General features: G+C 40.1%; 1 protein-coding gene across 1 annotated transcript; it reads left to right on the top strand.

Annotated features, from left to right (window-relative positions):
- Positions 1 to 326: 326 nt before the first annotated feature.
- Positions 327 to 15,320, top strand: arl13b (ADP-ribosylation factor-like 13b). Its single transcript, XM_030068797.1, is given in 11 exon segments — positions 327 to 961; positions 4,392 to 4,462; positions 4,658 to 4,907; positions 5,582 to 5,687; positions 6,530 to 6,732; positions 8,505 to 8,619; positions 10,979 to 11,144; positions 12,534 to 12,610; positions 12,612 to 12,648; positions 13,238 to 13,306; positions 15,082 to 15,320. Coding segments are annotated over 11 exon segments (1,230 nt in total). The 5' UTR covers positions 327 to 902; the 3' UTR covers positions 15,159 to 15,320.
- Positions 15,321 to 16,665: the final 1,345 nt, after the last annotated feature.

Below are 16,665 nucleotides of genomic sequence, written 5' to 3'. Positions count from 1 at the left end.
AACTGCTGAGTATTTTTTTTCTTATCCTTTGCATTAGCTGCACTGCAATATTTGATAGTGTGGACACTTGGCTGGGAGGGTATTTGGCAGAGTAGATGTATAATGTAGCCTACAAGGTCAAACTGTGATTGCTGGCGGTGCAGTGGTGCATAAAACATACTTGCATTGGAGGCCTCTCTAGTGGCACAATTTGGGCACGACGCCAATGTCCACAGTTATTAATACAGATGTGCGCGGCCCCGTTTGTCCAGAGGGGGCGCTCTTTGAACGAGCCGTCTCAGGCGCGACGCAGCGGTGCAAATTTGTTGATCACGGAAAATGACGCAAGCACGTCCGCAGCCTAGCAGCAGAAACAGAAGGCATAAACAAAGTAGTAAAGCTAGCTGCTAACCAGCTATCTAGCCGAGCAGTGAACCTCAAGGCATGTTAGGCCACCATGAGATCCCGTTTCATTGCCGCTACGTGAGCAAGAACAGCTTTTATGCATCTTGTTTTGTCTCTTGCTGCCCCGATATTCAGCCTGAACGAGATACCGTTAAAACAAGCTAGTTTTAGCTTCAGCTAGCTAACCCCAAGCTAGGATGCTAAATTAACTTAAGCTCCAGTAAGGCATAACGTCGACGTTAGCACAAAGTCGGTTTACATGTAGCGACACGAGTTCGTGTTTTGGGGAATAAACCTTACTTAACCTAATGTAATATCCTAATTCAACAGCACCGAGTACGCTAGCAATTTAACTCGATACGTGGACCGTTAAGAGCTGAGCAATGCTAACGCTATGAGCTAGTTATGTAGCTAATTGAGGTTGAACCGAGCCGCTAGATAGCTACTTGTCATCTACTAAACAAGGCTGGTTAGTGGTGTGACATTCCTACCTAGATGACCAGTTGACTTGACCTGCGATGTTTAGTCTGATGGCGAATTGCTGCAACTGGTTGAAACGCTGGCGTGAGCCTGCAAGGTGAGTCTGTGCCCCCCTCCAAGTGTCTTAAATTATACATACATGACTCCCAGATGACACTCGATGTGCCAACTAATTTGCAGTATCTTATGTAAAATGTGGTGACACTGTCAGACATTCAGTCTTTCTTGAGTTCTCCTGTGATATTTATTATGGCAGTCATATCACTCACTTCTGCACCACACATGTTAAAATGACAGTGATTGGTGGAAAAGGAAGACCACAAGCATGTAAGGTAATTATGTCAGATATCTGATATTTAGGAAGGCATCAGAAATTGTTGTTAAATTGAGCAATATTCTGTAAACTTAGGAGAAACAGAAAAACACAGACCCTGACTCATTCTGTATCATAGCTTGACGCTTGATGTCAGATTTGCTCCTGGATCCTTTGCAGGATCAATATCAGCTCCACCAGGTTTGGCAAGGCCAGATAATGAATTCTGAATTGACTCACATTTCAGCTGTAGGGGGCCGCTGTGGCCATGAGAGCAAACACTGCCTGGCTTTGTTGGTGCTCTTTGTAGGTCTGCTGATGCCCGCTAGATTTTCTCTTGTGACAGTGAAAACCTTTTAATGAAATATTAAGTATGAGATAATGTTGTCATGCTTTTTTGTTGTTTTTGTTGTTGTTGTTGCTGCTGTTTATTAAATACAGTTTGGTGAATTATCTGCTATTTGTAGGCCTTTGCAACATATTGATATTATAATAATATTGGGATATAAGACTAAGTATTGTCTGGGATTTTTAATATCGTAGTATTGTGATATGGCATATGTGTTTTCTTTCCTGGTTTTAAAGACTGTATTACAGTAAAGGGATGCAATATTTCTGAACTTGTTACACTGTTTTAGCTATTCTTTTATGTGCCTCTACCTGCTTGGTCATCATATGCACAGTGCTAATGATTGTTTATCAAAAATGTCATTGTATATAAATATTTAATGAAAACATCAATAGTCATCACTACAGTATCATCACAGTATCAATTTGGGCTGGGTGATATGGCCAACAAATCATATCTCAATGTTTTTAGGCTGTATTATGATACAGGATATATAGCTCAGTGCTTTGAAATCTTCCCTAAAACACTTAAGAAATGCTCAATTTAACCCTTTGATGCATATAATCACAGTAGTGTGATGATTCTAGCTGGGCTGGGTGATATAGACAAAATCAAATATGATATTTTTGTCCAAATATATCAATATTGTGACAATATTGCAGGGATGACAATTGGTGCTTTCACAAAATATTTACACAGTCAGATTTTTCATAAATAATCATAAGTAATACCTATATAATAACTACATGGGGAAAGGCTAGTATTAAAACAGCAAGAACAAGAAAATTACATCACTTTAGTGGAATACAGCCTTTAAAATAAAAGAAAATAACATATCACAATATTACAATATTGATGTAATTGGTCAAAAATATTATAATATTTGATTTTGTCTATATCATCCTTCCCTAGCTAAGTAGTAGGTTATACAGATACATAATTTATGTTGGCTTTTAGAAAATAGTGACGAGAAACTAGGAAGGTTGTGAATGAGAGAAAATGACAGATAAGAAAAGGACGCAATTCAGACTTAGAGACAGGACACCACATGGCCTGAAGCAGAGTAGTGATGGACATGGGTTTGTTTTGTGTCAGTGAAAACATGGCACAAGGCACTCACACCACATTTGATATAGTTTTCATATGTTTACATAAGGTATTGGCTATGTTAGTACTTTAATGTAAATGCAAACAGGAAGTGCTGCATAGTGCTGCTAATTTTATTCAAGGTTTTCAATATAAAATTGGAGAAATGATTTCATTGTTTTTATTAGTACTTACTTTCTGAACATTCTCAGCACATTTTAACAATATTGCGATAATACTGATAACATGATAACTTATGGTACTATTTTCATAACATCTCAACTTTGAAACCCAGACCACTGAGCCCCCCATCGATATTTGACTAGTTGTTTGTTTCTCTTATCCCAGAAATTATCTTTTATTTTTAATCATACTAGTACTCTTTGATTTTCTGTCTGTCTGTCTGTCTTTTTTTTAGGTAACAAATAGGCTAGTACCTAAAGATTCAAGATGAAAAGCATGTAAAACTCTGTTACTAAGACCTTGTGTGCATGGCAGCTGTGATAGATGGCCAGCAAAACATATTGAGACTGCTGAGCCCACGTGGGAGCTGCGAGGGATCTGATCCTTTTGGATTTAGATAGAAATCCTCACCTAATCCCACAGCGAGGTCTGTACAGAGGATCTTTGCCTGCAGCCTGTTGCTGTAAGGGGTTTGCAGTGAGGATGGAGGGTTATGTGTTAGCGGACTGAGCGTGGTCAGTATTTTCACAGTTTGGGAGTTGACATCAAGAGGCCTCCCTCATGAAGGCCTCTTGGCTCCAGAGGACGGTTGCCTGGATAGTGCGCTTGATGTCCCTGCGGCGCAGGTGTTGCAGTTAAGTATGCAGCCAGGAGACACACAGGGTTTGTGTGTGTTTGAACTTCAAATGGGCCTCTGTGTAAGGCCATGCAGATTTGTTTGTGTGTTTTCTCAAAAGGTTGTGCTTCTTTTCCCTGTTTTGCGATTTGTGTTGTGTTGTGTTGTGTTTTTGAGTCCACTGTTGATGCTTGGAACCATAACCTGTACCTAAAGGTTTGCAGTGGTTTGTACAATATCATAAAATAATATATGAAATGCTTGTAAAGGTGGAAATTAAACATATGCATTTCTTCATTCAGTGGATCAAGACTCTAGAAAGGCAATGTAGTGGTGTTGACTGTGAGAGCACAGATTTTTTTTGCCACTTGAAATGTTTTTATTTACAGCATGTGGGATGAATGAACTGAGGCTAACTTAAATCAAAAAAGGGCTAATTAATATTTTGTTAAAGAAGTGTTGAAAATCTGTTCGGAAATCTTGCATCACTCTCAGTAAGCATTTTTACACTTTAAAATTTAAAATTTTACAATGATGGTAACTTTGCAGTTGATGCAGACTATTCAACAACTTGGTGAGAGCCACTACCTCGGTTTCAGCTCGCTACCCGGGTGTGTGTGTGAAGGTTTCTGCCTCAGTCCCTCTATTTGCTTGTTTCTTTGTGTGTGTTTGTGTTAGCTCACCAGCTGACTGGTGCTGACTCAATCAGTCCTCCGTAATGTTCAGATCCATTGTTATGTTGGTCATTCGGCTTATCTCCATCCTTGACTCAGTGGCATCTCTGAGTCACAACAGGTAATAGCTTCTTTAGCTTGGCTACCTCACAGTTGGATGCAGGGCGCTGTAAGTTGCACACACAGCATGCGCCGTTTCTCCTTTTGCTCCACTTCCAGCTGAAATATCGCGGGCAGACCAGGACTTCCACTTTTCTAAGTGATGCTTGAGTGTAGTGATTTTTCTTTCCATTTCTTACCAAACAGGAAGGTGACGCTGGTTATGGTGGGACTAGACAATGCAGGGAAGACTGCCACGGTCCGAGGGATCCAAGGGGGTAAGGATGTTTCATTGTTGATGTTCATGCACACTGGCATGCTCGACTTTGGCTCATGATTGTGTGAAAAAATGGATAAACAATAGAGAAACAGTTCAATAATGTTTGCAAAGGTCTAAATCTCAAGTTATATGTGTATTTCAACTTCCCTTTAAATTCCCTCTGTTCATATTTCTGCCCCTCTTTTTTTCTCAGAGAGCCCGCAGGATGTGGCTCCCACTGTGGGTTTCTCCAAGGTGGACCTGAAGCAGGGCAAGTTTGAGGTCACTATCTTCGACCTCGGCGGTGGCAAGAGGATCCGGGGCATCTGGAAGAACTACTACTCTGAGTCGCACGGCGTGGTGTTTGTGGTGGACTCCAGCGACGTACAGCGGATCCAAGAGACACGGGAGACCATGGCTGAGGTCCTCCAGCACCCACGCATCGCTGGCAAGCCTGTCCTCGTGTGAGTGCCACAACATCTGTAAAAGTGCCGGCTCAGGAAAAGAATGCTAATCTTTGACAGGTTTTACTCTGTAGTGATGTTTGAGTTTTTTTTCCTTCACTACACATCAAATTCACATCATCTTTACTCAGACTATTTCAAACTGAATGGCTTTTTGTCATACAGTTCAGTGGCTGACATTTGACAGCGCATTGTTCGATATTTTGTCAAAACTTTATTTTAAGGGGTGTTTGCAAGACTGTCATATGATGTAATGACAGCTGTCTTGAACATGAATTAATATTTATGACTGTTGTCATAAAGTGTCATTCGTTCAATTATGTCACTTTCCCTGTAAAGCTGACATTGACATTGCAACTTGTCATACCTAAAATCACACTAAAGAACACCAACTATGATATTATTAGTGTTTTAAAGAGCTATATTCTTTCTGCATGTTTCTCTAAATTTCAGGGTAAGCTCTTACATTGTTAGATGTATTAAGCATAGTGTACATCTGATTAGCTTCCTATAACATGGACAACAGTGGAATCAGACTTACATGTGCTGCATGTCTTCATATAATATTGCTAATACTCAGTGTGCAATATTTTATCATTTAAATGGGCATTAAGTAATCTGTGTTGTAAACTGACAGCGATCACTTATTTCTCTGTTTATCTCTCTGCTCCTAGGCTTGCCAACAAACAGGATCAGGAGGGAGCACTGGCCGAGGCAGACATCATTGAGAACCTGTCGTTAGAGAAGCTTGTGAATGAGAACAAGTGTCTTTGTCAGATCGTAAGTGCTTCTGCACCTGTTGTCAGCTGAGGGTTCACTTATATACTAAAAAAGCCTAGGTTCAGTTCTTTTTTAACAGTTCGTTTCGCATTTCCCACAATATTGAGGTCTTATCTGTGCCATTGTTTGGTGGGGTGGGGTGGATTAATTTCAAGAGGATTAATTACTTGTCCTTATCAACAATGAGACCAGTGTGCCAGTGGAATCTAACTGGTGAACAGCATGCCAGTCTTTTCATTTTACCTTTACCTTGGTGTTGAACAGCTTGCTACCATTCTAATGAATTCACACCTCCTCACATTCATGACATACTCCATACAGATGGTGTAACAAAACATATGCTCTTTGGTGGCTGATTTTCTCCTAAGCACCTTGCAGGACCATAGCTGCCAACATATTGAGCATCTCCAAACTCTGGAATCACTCTCCCATCACTAAGCTATTACCAGAGTAGAACAGCAGCTTGATATTTATATTTTTGGCATTCAGCTGACACTGTTAAGTTGTTTGCACGGAGTGAGCACGTCAATGTTCAGCGTCTTGCTCAGGGACACTTCAACAGGGGTATGGCTGTTGATGTACACACTGGGGTCTCCTTGGGAGCAGCAACTGGGATCTGGGACACAGCTTCAGCCTGTGACCTTTCTGTTATAGCATGGTTTCTGTAATAGCTGGAATTTACAGGTTTGGCATTTAACTAACAATTGAACCTGTGACATTTCAGATATGAAACAATACCTAACCACTAGGCCACATTGGGTAATCAAAAGATGACATCAGGGGAAAATGTTTTTTCCTGCTCGATTTGCAACGGCTCATCTCTCTGTATATTCCCATCTCAGGAGCCATGTTCTGCAGTCTTGGGCTATGGCAAGAAGGTGGACAAGTCCATCAAGAATGGCTTGAACTGGCTTCTCAACAACATTGCCAAAGACTATGAGGCTATTACTGAGCGTGTGCAGAAAGACACAGCTGAGCAGCGCGCCCTGGAAGAGCAGGACAGGAAGGAGAGAGCAGAGAGAGTGCGGCGAATACGAGAGGAGAGGTGAGGACACTCAAGATGTGTGACGGATAAAAAATACAGCATGGCAGGTAGAAAAAGGTGAGTTGAGGACATGTAAGGGAATTAGAGAGTTTAAGATGAGCGGCTGGGGGAATAGGATCTCAGACATTGTGTGCCATTAGACGAGTCAATGTTTGACAGCATCTTGTCAGTTTTTCAGTTTAAATCAAGCAATTGTTTTAGCGTTGAAAAGGAAAGACAATTAGCAGAGTCGATTTGATGTTTTGACAGCCGACTCTGAGTCGACTCTGGAAATTGTGAGTCGGGTACAGCCCTAGTTCTGTTTATAATATTCATAGTATATCAAACTAATACTGACTATCTAAGAATATAAGGCCAAAAGTTGCTCAACAAATCACAATGCAGCTTTGTTAAGAGTGACAACTGTCACAAGAAAGTAATAAAATGCTTTTTTTCCCTGCTAAGAACTCTAAGATCTGTCATTACAGCATGTATGTACAGCACTGAGAATACTACAATTTATAATCTATCAGTTTGTTGTCTAGTGATTTATTATAATTTAATTCAAGATCAACACCCTCTCTACCTCTTTTGAAGAGTTGTATTTTATTTGTTTTTCTTTATCTAAGTAAGGGTTTGAATAAATTTCAGAGGTCATCAGTGATATTAATCCTGTGCAAATCTGCCTTGTCTGTAATTCGAGAATTAAATTAAACAAATTTCCTGCATTTTAACAATCCTCACCTGTCATGAACTATGGAGGCTGTAGAGGAGACTGCACAGGAGAGTTTTGACAGCGTTTTGGTGCACATTCAGTGTCAACCAGGTACATCATAGGCTGGAGACCTAAAACACCTGTTCTAAAGGAGCAAAATATCAGAGAATGATGAGATGGATGGCCTGCATGGCAGCAGGTTTCTGCTTTTCTGCTAGCTCATGTCAATCATACCCAGTCATAAGAGTGTAAATGTGAGTGATTTTCAAGCTGTCTTAACCTGCCAGTGTGTTGAGTGGTGATTCCTCATTTACATGAGGTCTTAGATAATGCTACTCCTGTGCAGATTGTGCTAAATGTGCAGCAAGACACACAAATGCAAAAACATGCAGATTTTTTAATCCTTTCTGAGTTCCCTTTTCACTGGATCAACAGCCTTAATCCAGGATGAAAAATACTCAAAGAAGGATTCAAAATCTAAGAAGTATCAAATAAATAGAACATATCAAGCTCAAACAATCAGAAACTCAACAGCTAACCTTCTTTTCTAATATCCTTAATCAAAAATACATTATAGCCAAGAGGCAATGAGATTGACAGGGAAGTGGAAAACATCAGTATGGTTAAATAAGTCGAATATATCCGCTCTAGGAGGAGTCTGAGTTGGAGAGGAATAGAAGTGTGTGTGAGGCAGAATGGGAGCTGAGTTAGAAAAGAGAGAGAGAAGATAGTTAGATTGGAATGGTAAATGAAACTAGGTAGCAGTGGATCTGAAATGTCAGGAAAAGCAGAGCATGTAATCTTTCTTGCCTGCAAAACACATTTGGGAAAATAAATTTGTGCTGGCTGTCTAAGATTAAAGTAAGAATAATTTAAGAGGACACGGTAACATAGACACAATATCGCTTTCATTTGAAAACAACAAACGTCCACTGAACGGTAGACACGCCAACTTGTAAAAATACACTTTTTAATGAATGTACGCTGAGATCAAATCTGCTTCTCAGAAGTCAGCATTGTCACAGAGAAAAAAAAGGTTTGATGGTAATGAAAGGTTCACATCTTGATCTTTCTGCAGAGAGAGGCTGGAGAGGGAGGACGCAGAGCGCAACGGCGGGCAGATACAGGAAGAGGAGCCTGATGATGAGAACATGCCAAGTCCCTTCCAGCCCATAGGCAATCTAATCACTGAGGTGCGTGGCTGTGGAGTCCAAACACCACTGGATGAGAAGTGAATCACACATAGGTCACTTAGAGCCAAATTTGTCTATGTTAAAACATGTCAAAACATCTGTGTCACTACAGGGGATTGTGGGGTATCTGTAAATCGCAGAGTCAGTTTGCATGGACTGTGTACTCTTCCCTTGAAAATTAAAGGTACAATAGCTTTATGTAATATTTCAGTAATATTTTGCAGAGCACCAGGGTTCACAAGTGTTGTTGATCAATCCACTGTTACCAATGATGGCTCCCAAGATTTTGAGTTCTGAAAACAAGTATAGCCAGTCCTCTTTGTTTTGCTTTTTGAAATATATGTTATATGGTGTACTAACTAATATTTGATGCTTTGACATGCACAGCCACAGAAAACACATGTAAAGCGCATGTTTAAGTGTTGTGTAATGCCAGTCTTTCTCTTGAAATGGGACAAACATCTGAGTTACTGGATGCAAATCACAGCCATACATGAATTATACATCACTAAACCTACCTAGCTGTCTTGGAACAAGAGTAGTTATTTAAATCACTCTCATAAAATCAACCACAAATTTGTATACTTAATTAGAAGAAAATGTTCAAATATTAATGACAATTAAATTAAATTGATTTGGACAGTTTAAAGTAATCATCTGGTGCTACTAGTAGCCTTGGTTCAATTAAATGAGTCGGGATGCTGGTCTCGGGGTGAATTCACAAGCATGTAATAAAAATAGTCATCCACAACAGTGAAGTCCACTCCTTGCAGGGTTAACAATTTTATAGACAGAAAATGCTGACGCATTTCGACAACACACGCCGTTGTCTTTTAATAAGCATGCATTTAATACATGCTTGTAATTAGGAGAGTATGTTTAACTGTCTAACCAATTTTGTCCTTTGTATAATTGAAAGTGTTGAAGGCTTGTAAATTCTTGAGCACGAGGTAGTAAATTCGGTAAATAAATAAACAGCAGTAAGCAAAGTACTACCGTTGTTATAGCAACTGTACAATTAAACGACAGAAATTGTGCGTGTACATGTGTGTTCAGGAGCTGTATGTGTGTGAGACAGAGAGGAACAAAAGGTTATAAACAAGGGCTTAGATGCAAGGAAAACTGTAGATTTGGGCCTCACTATGGTAGTTAACTCGCCTGAATGCTGAATGCTAATTTTATGCATCAAATTTAATAATTCTGTTAAGCAGAAAAAATTTAAGTTAAGAGTAGATATTTGGAAAAGGAGAGTTGCATGTGCTATAAAATACTCCTCTGCAGTTCAGTATGACAGACAACCCAACAACCTGTCTCCAACTGGTAAACAAAGTGTTGTTTTTTTCATTCAATATGCAGTACCTATTTAGCCTTGGCTAAACTTTGCCCAGATGAGTCGGCCTTACCTTGGAGCCATTGGGATCCAGAGTTTCCGTGCTTGCAGTTATGTGTGCGCGCTCTTTCGAGACAACAGTGTGCTTCACTTTTGGTTGCAACTCCCAAGCCAGATATTTGCTTGGTGCAGCCTGTCAGCTGTGTCAGAGTTTGAAGAAGTCTTGTCTAATTCAGATTTGTTGACCTGGAGCCTTACATTCCTGTAGGTGCCTTTAAGTTTGCAAAGACAATGGAGCATCTATATACCATTTTAAAGTACTTTTTAAACCTTGATCAGGGACTGTTAGAGAAAGTCTCTTCGATGATCGCAACTGGGCTGTAGTCAAACAAGGATTTTGTAAGTGTAAACAGCTGTTTATATAGTGCTGATTACCAGTAAATTTGTGCTGGCTGAAAATCACACCTTTAATTAGAGCCCTGCCTGCTATAACACAGATGTTTCAGGTTCGTGTCCAGAGGTTCCATTTGTGAGGACTAGTCCCAAAGAAAAATGAAGAGGAGAACTAATATTGTCTTAAATAACAGCAGGGACATAACGGAGTTAATAAAAGTAGACCGTCAGTTTATGATGGGAAAATCTGAAACTCTCACTGAACTGATACAGGTAAAAATCTAAAACAATCTCTGTAGCTCGCTTGCCTGCCTGACACAACTGTATACAGTTACCATGGCAATGACACGGGTTGCCACAAAGCAGATGGTTTAATCTTGCTGTTTTTTGTGACTGTGGATAGTGCATGTATATAAGCCTCCGTGAGTGGAGTATTGTTTGTCTGTGGGACTCATTTTATTTATTTGTGTATTTTTTTTAATAAAACAGTTCTGATGTGGTGAAGCAGTGAACAGTATCATTTTACCAGTTTTTATTCAATTATTTCATTCAACTTATAACTTCTTCCAAGTCCTGTTTTGATGTTGGAGGTTGTGTGATAACCCCTTTTACTTGTGGCTTTCCTTTTCCCCTCAGAATGAGGACAAAGAGAAGGAGAGGAGTCGGCTAAGAGAGCTGGAGCAGTGCAGGGCCAACAGCCTGAAGGGAGATGAAGATCAAGAGGAAGAGGAATATGAGGAGGATAATGATGAAGAGCCAGATGATGCAAGGCAAATGCCCGAAACAGCCAACTCTGGTGAGTGTGTACTGACATAGAACAGTCGCTGCATAACCTTAAGGATTTTCACACTCACCTCAAGTCTTCAGATTTGTAGTTTAGCTTGTATCTGCATGCAGTGTCCAATTGACAGCACCCTGCATCTCAGTTGGAATGTTATCTTTAACATCACTCAGTAATACAATCTATTACAACCAGTACTTTTATAAAATGTGCCTGGTGCCAAGATATTTACTTGGAAGTGACATAAAAAGGATAAAATAATGATAGATACTCATCTGCAGAGATGCAAGGGTAGTGGACAGCTTTGAAGAACATTTGCTTGCAGCATGTGGTCGCTCCTCGCACCATATGGACAGAAAATGAGACCTAGTTGATAAACAGAAAGCAAGAAGTTAAATCTGTTTTTGTGTTGAAAGCAAGTCATTAGGCAGATAGACAGAGACTACAGCACCTATTTGTGTAAATGTTTCAGAGTTTTAGTAAGAGAGGCACCGAGTCAGATTTAGCATCTGTATGACATGCATCCCAATTTCTCCACTAAATTCAGAACACAGTATTTGTGGGAAAGATAATTACACACTGAGAAACTACTAAAGGATAAATTTAAAAATTGGCATACGGTTGCTGTCCAGTGGTGCTGGGATGCAGCATCACTCAGCTGCACATTTGTTCATTTTCATTTCTGCCCTTATTTCCTAATTAATTACATTTGATCTTGTGATTTATTTTGGAAATTGTAGTTGTACTGGAAATTCAACCCTGTGAATATATTGTTGCCCCCTGAGAGTCAACGATTTGAACCATCTGTCGTAAACTCCCTGCAGTCGACTGTGAAGTTTAAGTCGAGCATTTGTTTTCTTTTACTTTTTTCTCTCTTTTTGCATCGCAGTACCACAGTACAATAGATCAAAGAGAACCTGTTTCTGCCCAGACACACCTTAGTGATCACAATGACAAATTGTAACATTGACACCAAGAGATGCATGCATGTGCGTGCGCTGTTGCAACTGTTGCACTATAAAAATAAAGAGGGTAGTTATCAGAGCTTAATTTAAGCAGATCTAATTTTTGCCATCTCATTGTTCTGGTGAAGGTGCTCCATAATTCAAATAAGTCTGCAATTAAAATTGATATGTAGCTAGCTTCAATTTTAAATGCTTGAATATATTTGTATGACTCTTTTCTGTTTAATTATGAGTGTTTAGAATTGCTTTGATTATTATTAACATGGTCTATCAGTGTTGGAACTTCTGCCAGTGCATTTTCTCATTGCCAGAAAGACTATGAATCCAAAACAAAACAAACAAACAAACAAACAAAAAAAAAAACAATAGTTGAATCATCGTATGGAACAGCTGAATCCGATTCGACAGGGGAAATTCTAGTCAATGTGTCTGTATACAGCTGCAGGTGAACAAGGCAAAAAGAAGAGCAGGAAACTGCACCTGAAGAGGAAGCACCGGGTTGACCCGCTGAGGACAGAGGACGGTCCCCACAGAGAGCCCCACCCCTCCACCCCCTCCAGGTGAGCATGCACCCTGAAGTGAGCTTTTGTCACAAAGAGAATGGACAGGAGAGACAGCTAGAGGGGGAACCAGTGATGGGAATACAGAGTGAGGTGGAGGGAGAGATGGATTGTACTACTATTATATTTTTTATTTTGCTGGTACCATGCAACTTAGGGGAGAGGGACAGGGATGATGATGAAATTTAAAGAAAGGGATTAAACAACCGAGGGAGGGGAAGATGACGGCAAAGGAAGGAATGTGGAATCTTAATTTTGTTTTGCCTCATTTTTGATTAACTCAATCATCGCATGACTGCTGATATGACTGCAACATGATGAATGATATAAAAACTTAGAACAGAGCAAGAAGTTGTTTTCAGTGTGCAGATATATAGGCTGTTTGCTCTCAGATGCATTACAGTGTTGTCACACAGCCCCTGACCATTTTTCTGAGCGACCTCCCTTCCCAAGGGGATCGGATCATAAACTAAATTCTTCTGCTGGCATGAGAAAGGTAGCACTGGCAGCACTTTGGGGCTTGTTTTCAGGATTTGCAGCATTTGTCATGACCACTGTTTATTTGTTTTACCCTGTATGTCATTTTTAGTGGGATGGGCCACACCCAAAGCTTCTAGGCTGCCAAAACTAGAGCCACTTGGGGACTCGAGACATTCTGGTAAAGCCGCCCCCTGTCCACGTCCAGCTGTGCATGATCCCTCTCTCTTAACCACTCTTTTGTTTCATGCAGTAATTTTATAGCTGATTGAACCATTCACATCATCACTAACCCACTAACCCATTCACTGCACTGTCTCAGTGTTTCCTGTATGGTTTCCTGTCCTAGTGTTAATCTTGTTTGTGGTTGCACAGCTGTCCACATATTGGTCACATATATGGTTCTAGTGCAAGTTGCAGTGTGCTAAAAACATTGCTTATCCCAATAAGAATACATATTGTATATTCTCTCTCGATGCTACTTGTTTCAGACAGGAATCAGAAGAAATAGTATGTTCTCTTAGATTTCATAGCAGTGGTGGTAATTTTCTGGCTTCAGCTTCACTGAGGAAACACTGAACTCCGTCTGCCTTCAGATGTGTGCTCTGACTGTTAATTAGCATCACAGACCAGCATCGCTGCCTTTCTCTTCTGTGTTTTATCAGACATGCGCTTGAATGTGTGTGGGTCCTTCATGGCGGCAGACATCTTAATCAACTCAACAGCATTTCTGTACATTCATCCACATTTTTTTTCCCCCAGCCTGTCTCCCAGTTACCCCGCACTGCATCTCACATGTCTCTCTCTTGTTGTTTTTACTATTTGAGGATAATGTTAACAATAAGCTCTTACAATTTCAACTGCTCTGAAACTGTAATAGCATTTTTATTTATGCAAAATAATTTTAATGAGTATTTATTGCATCGGCAACATAATTTGATGTAGTAATACCTAAGAGTAATGCTTTTAAAACAGGAGAACACTAGATGAATTGCTAAATATGTGCCTGGTTACCATAACTGTTGACATCTACATGATTTATGGTATTTTATACCATGTACACATCAGGCTCAATTCTGATCACTTCTAAATTCATACAGTCATAAAGTTGTTTGCGCCAAAATCAACAAGCTCGTTAATTTAGTATCCAAGATGTACAGTGAAAGTAAGTGATGGCTGTTTTTCTAAATTTTGGGGTTTCTATGCATTTCGTGGAGGCAACCACCTTGCGCTTCTCATCTGAGTGGATCATCATTCATGCAACATATCTTTGACTAATCATGTTGCCTGGCTGACACTTCCTGTTGTATATTGTAGATTAATGCATCTGTCAAGTGTGCAGGGTTATTTAGGGCGGTCAGGCTTCTGGAAGTAAAAATCCCTTTTGTTTTCCCAAATACTTGGATGGGCAGCAATCTCTCCCAGTTGAATCATCAGTGCAAACAAATACCATTTTTGCAATAATTCAGGTTCACTGAAAAAAAAGTCACAATGCACAAGTTTGTATACATACAAAATTTAGGAAGATAAATCAACTATAAACCTGACGGAGATTGCTTTGTTCCTGATTGCATCTTCAGTAGCGGTCACTGAGGCTCATGGGTACTGTTGCTCAAGCCATCTGACTGACTGAGCCAACAGAAAAACATGATTTCACAGAAGTTGAAATATGGAGAGCAATGGCCATATCACTGGCCTTTCGTATTTATTCATGCAAGAGACACCTGTGATTCTGTGATGAGTAAATTGTGCTTATTGTTAATGGGAAAATTCCAAATGGAGAAAATGAATGGGGAAAAATACATCCAGAACCTGCTGCTCCGTGCTCTTCCCAGCTCTGTATGCACTGTGGATCATATGACACACACACACACGACAAAGGCTGTGTTTGTATTTCAGGACTTGATGGAAGTAGCTGACTAACGTAGTTGCACCCTTTCCTCCTCCCCTCTACAGAATTTTACAGGAAGCCGCTGCCGCCGGTCGCGATTAGGCTGCGGCCTAACGGTGATGCTCATGATGTCATTTCCTAAACCCCGCCCTCCCCCTTTCATTGACTCTGACTCTCCCCCAATCATGGCTCTCCCCTTTTTTGCTTTCTGTCTCAAGCACGCAGTGTATAGACAACCAAAAACTCACTGCAGCGGATCGGAAGACGTGGCAGCCTATGAGCTCGGAAGCCCGACGGACTTGTTCAAAAAAACAGCGGGGCATCATGGGAAATGGAAGTTTGCCCAGAAGCCATAATATTGTTTCATGGACTGACTTAATTCAGTGTGAAACACAGAATTTGCCTAAACTGGACTTTGTTTTATTTTTTTTTTTTACTCTCTTGTTTTTACAGTCCGACAAACGCGGTTTCCACTTGACTAAGGCATCTTTGGTGCTTAAGTCTTGTCACTACTACAGTCTTACACTTTATTTTATATTCCTAATATCAGTATTAGACGGTTTGGATGTCAATGCGTCCAGCTGAACTGCTTTTCTTAGACAAAGAATGTAAATACATACATTGTAACCCTCACTCATGTCTGTTTCTGTCTGATACTGAATTATGGAGTCGTATACACACTCACATTTGACACTTGAATGGTATTTCCACATATTGTATTCATTTGTGTTACATGCTCAGCGGTGTAGTGCTAAAGCATTACATTAATGTATAATTGAGTAAGTGGATATGATATTGGGAATGTACCTGAACATAAAGGTTAAACTGTCTGAAGCCGAGGTGTTGGTTGGCTTCTCACGGCTATGAGTGCTTTAAATTTGCTCATTTTCAAGAGCGAGAAACCTATCCCTCTTTACGACGGAGGGTGCAAAATGAGGATGAGTCACACAGCCGAACACTTGAAAGTGAAGGTCAAGGAAATTATCCTGTCGGTATGAAACGTGTGAAAGCACGGGAGCAATTTGCTTGACCACGCCGTACATGAAAAAGTGTTACACTACATTGTTGTTGTTAATTGGTCTGTTTTAGTTACAAGATGTGTCGACATGTCACTTAAACACTGCAAAGTTTGCCTGGCAGCGTTCACAATGCCATGAACAGGAAGACAGGAGGAACACGGTAATGAGTTGTTTTGATCCACGATAGGGAACAATTTTCTTTATAAATCGAGTGCTCTTTTATCAGTGTATCGCCAGCAGCCTCTTAAAGGAATTGTAGTGTTTTTATTTATTGTCAAAACAATGTAAACATATATGTATAAATATATTTTTGTCTTTATTTGTCTACAGGCCAACAGAATTTATACCCATTCTGCTGTTTACACTGTGTATCTGTTTATAAAGTGATATTTCTCTTTGGTTAGCTTCAGGGTAACAAACCTCAGATATTTGCTGCCCTGAGGTGTGACCCACTGTCTCCCCTCTTTTTCTCATTACGTCCTTTTTTACTTCTTTGAAATTGAACACAGTTACTTATTGAAAAGGTCAACATACAATTCCGAACGCTCTGTTTCCCACCTAATTTTTTATGTGTGTTGTGAGAGTTTGCTAGTTTGGGAAAAAGAAAGCGAGCACGTGGCGTCACAAACC

The sequence above is a fragment of the Myripristis murdjan genome, chromosome 2 (assembly GCF_902150065.1).
Source record: "Myripristis murdjan chromosome 2, fMyrMur1.1, whole genome shotgun sequence".
Classification (NCBI taxonomy): Eukaryota; Metazoa; Chordata; class Actinopteri; order Holocentriformes; family Holocentridae; genus Myripristis; species Myripristis murdjan.
The sequence above is the reverse complement of the archived record's forward strand: the minus strand, read 5'-3'. Positions and strand labels throughout refer to the sequence as shown.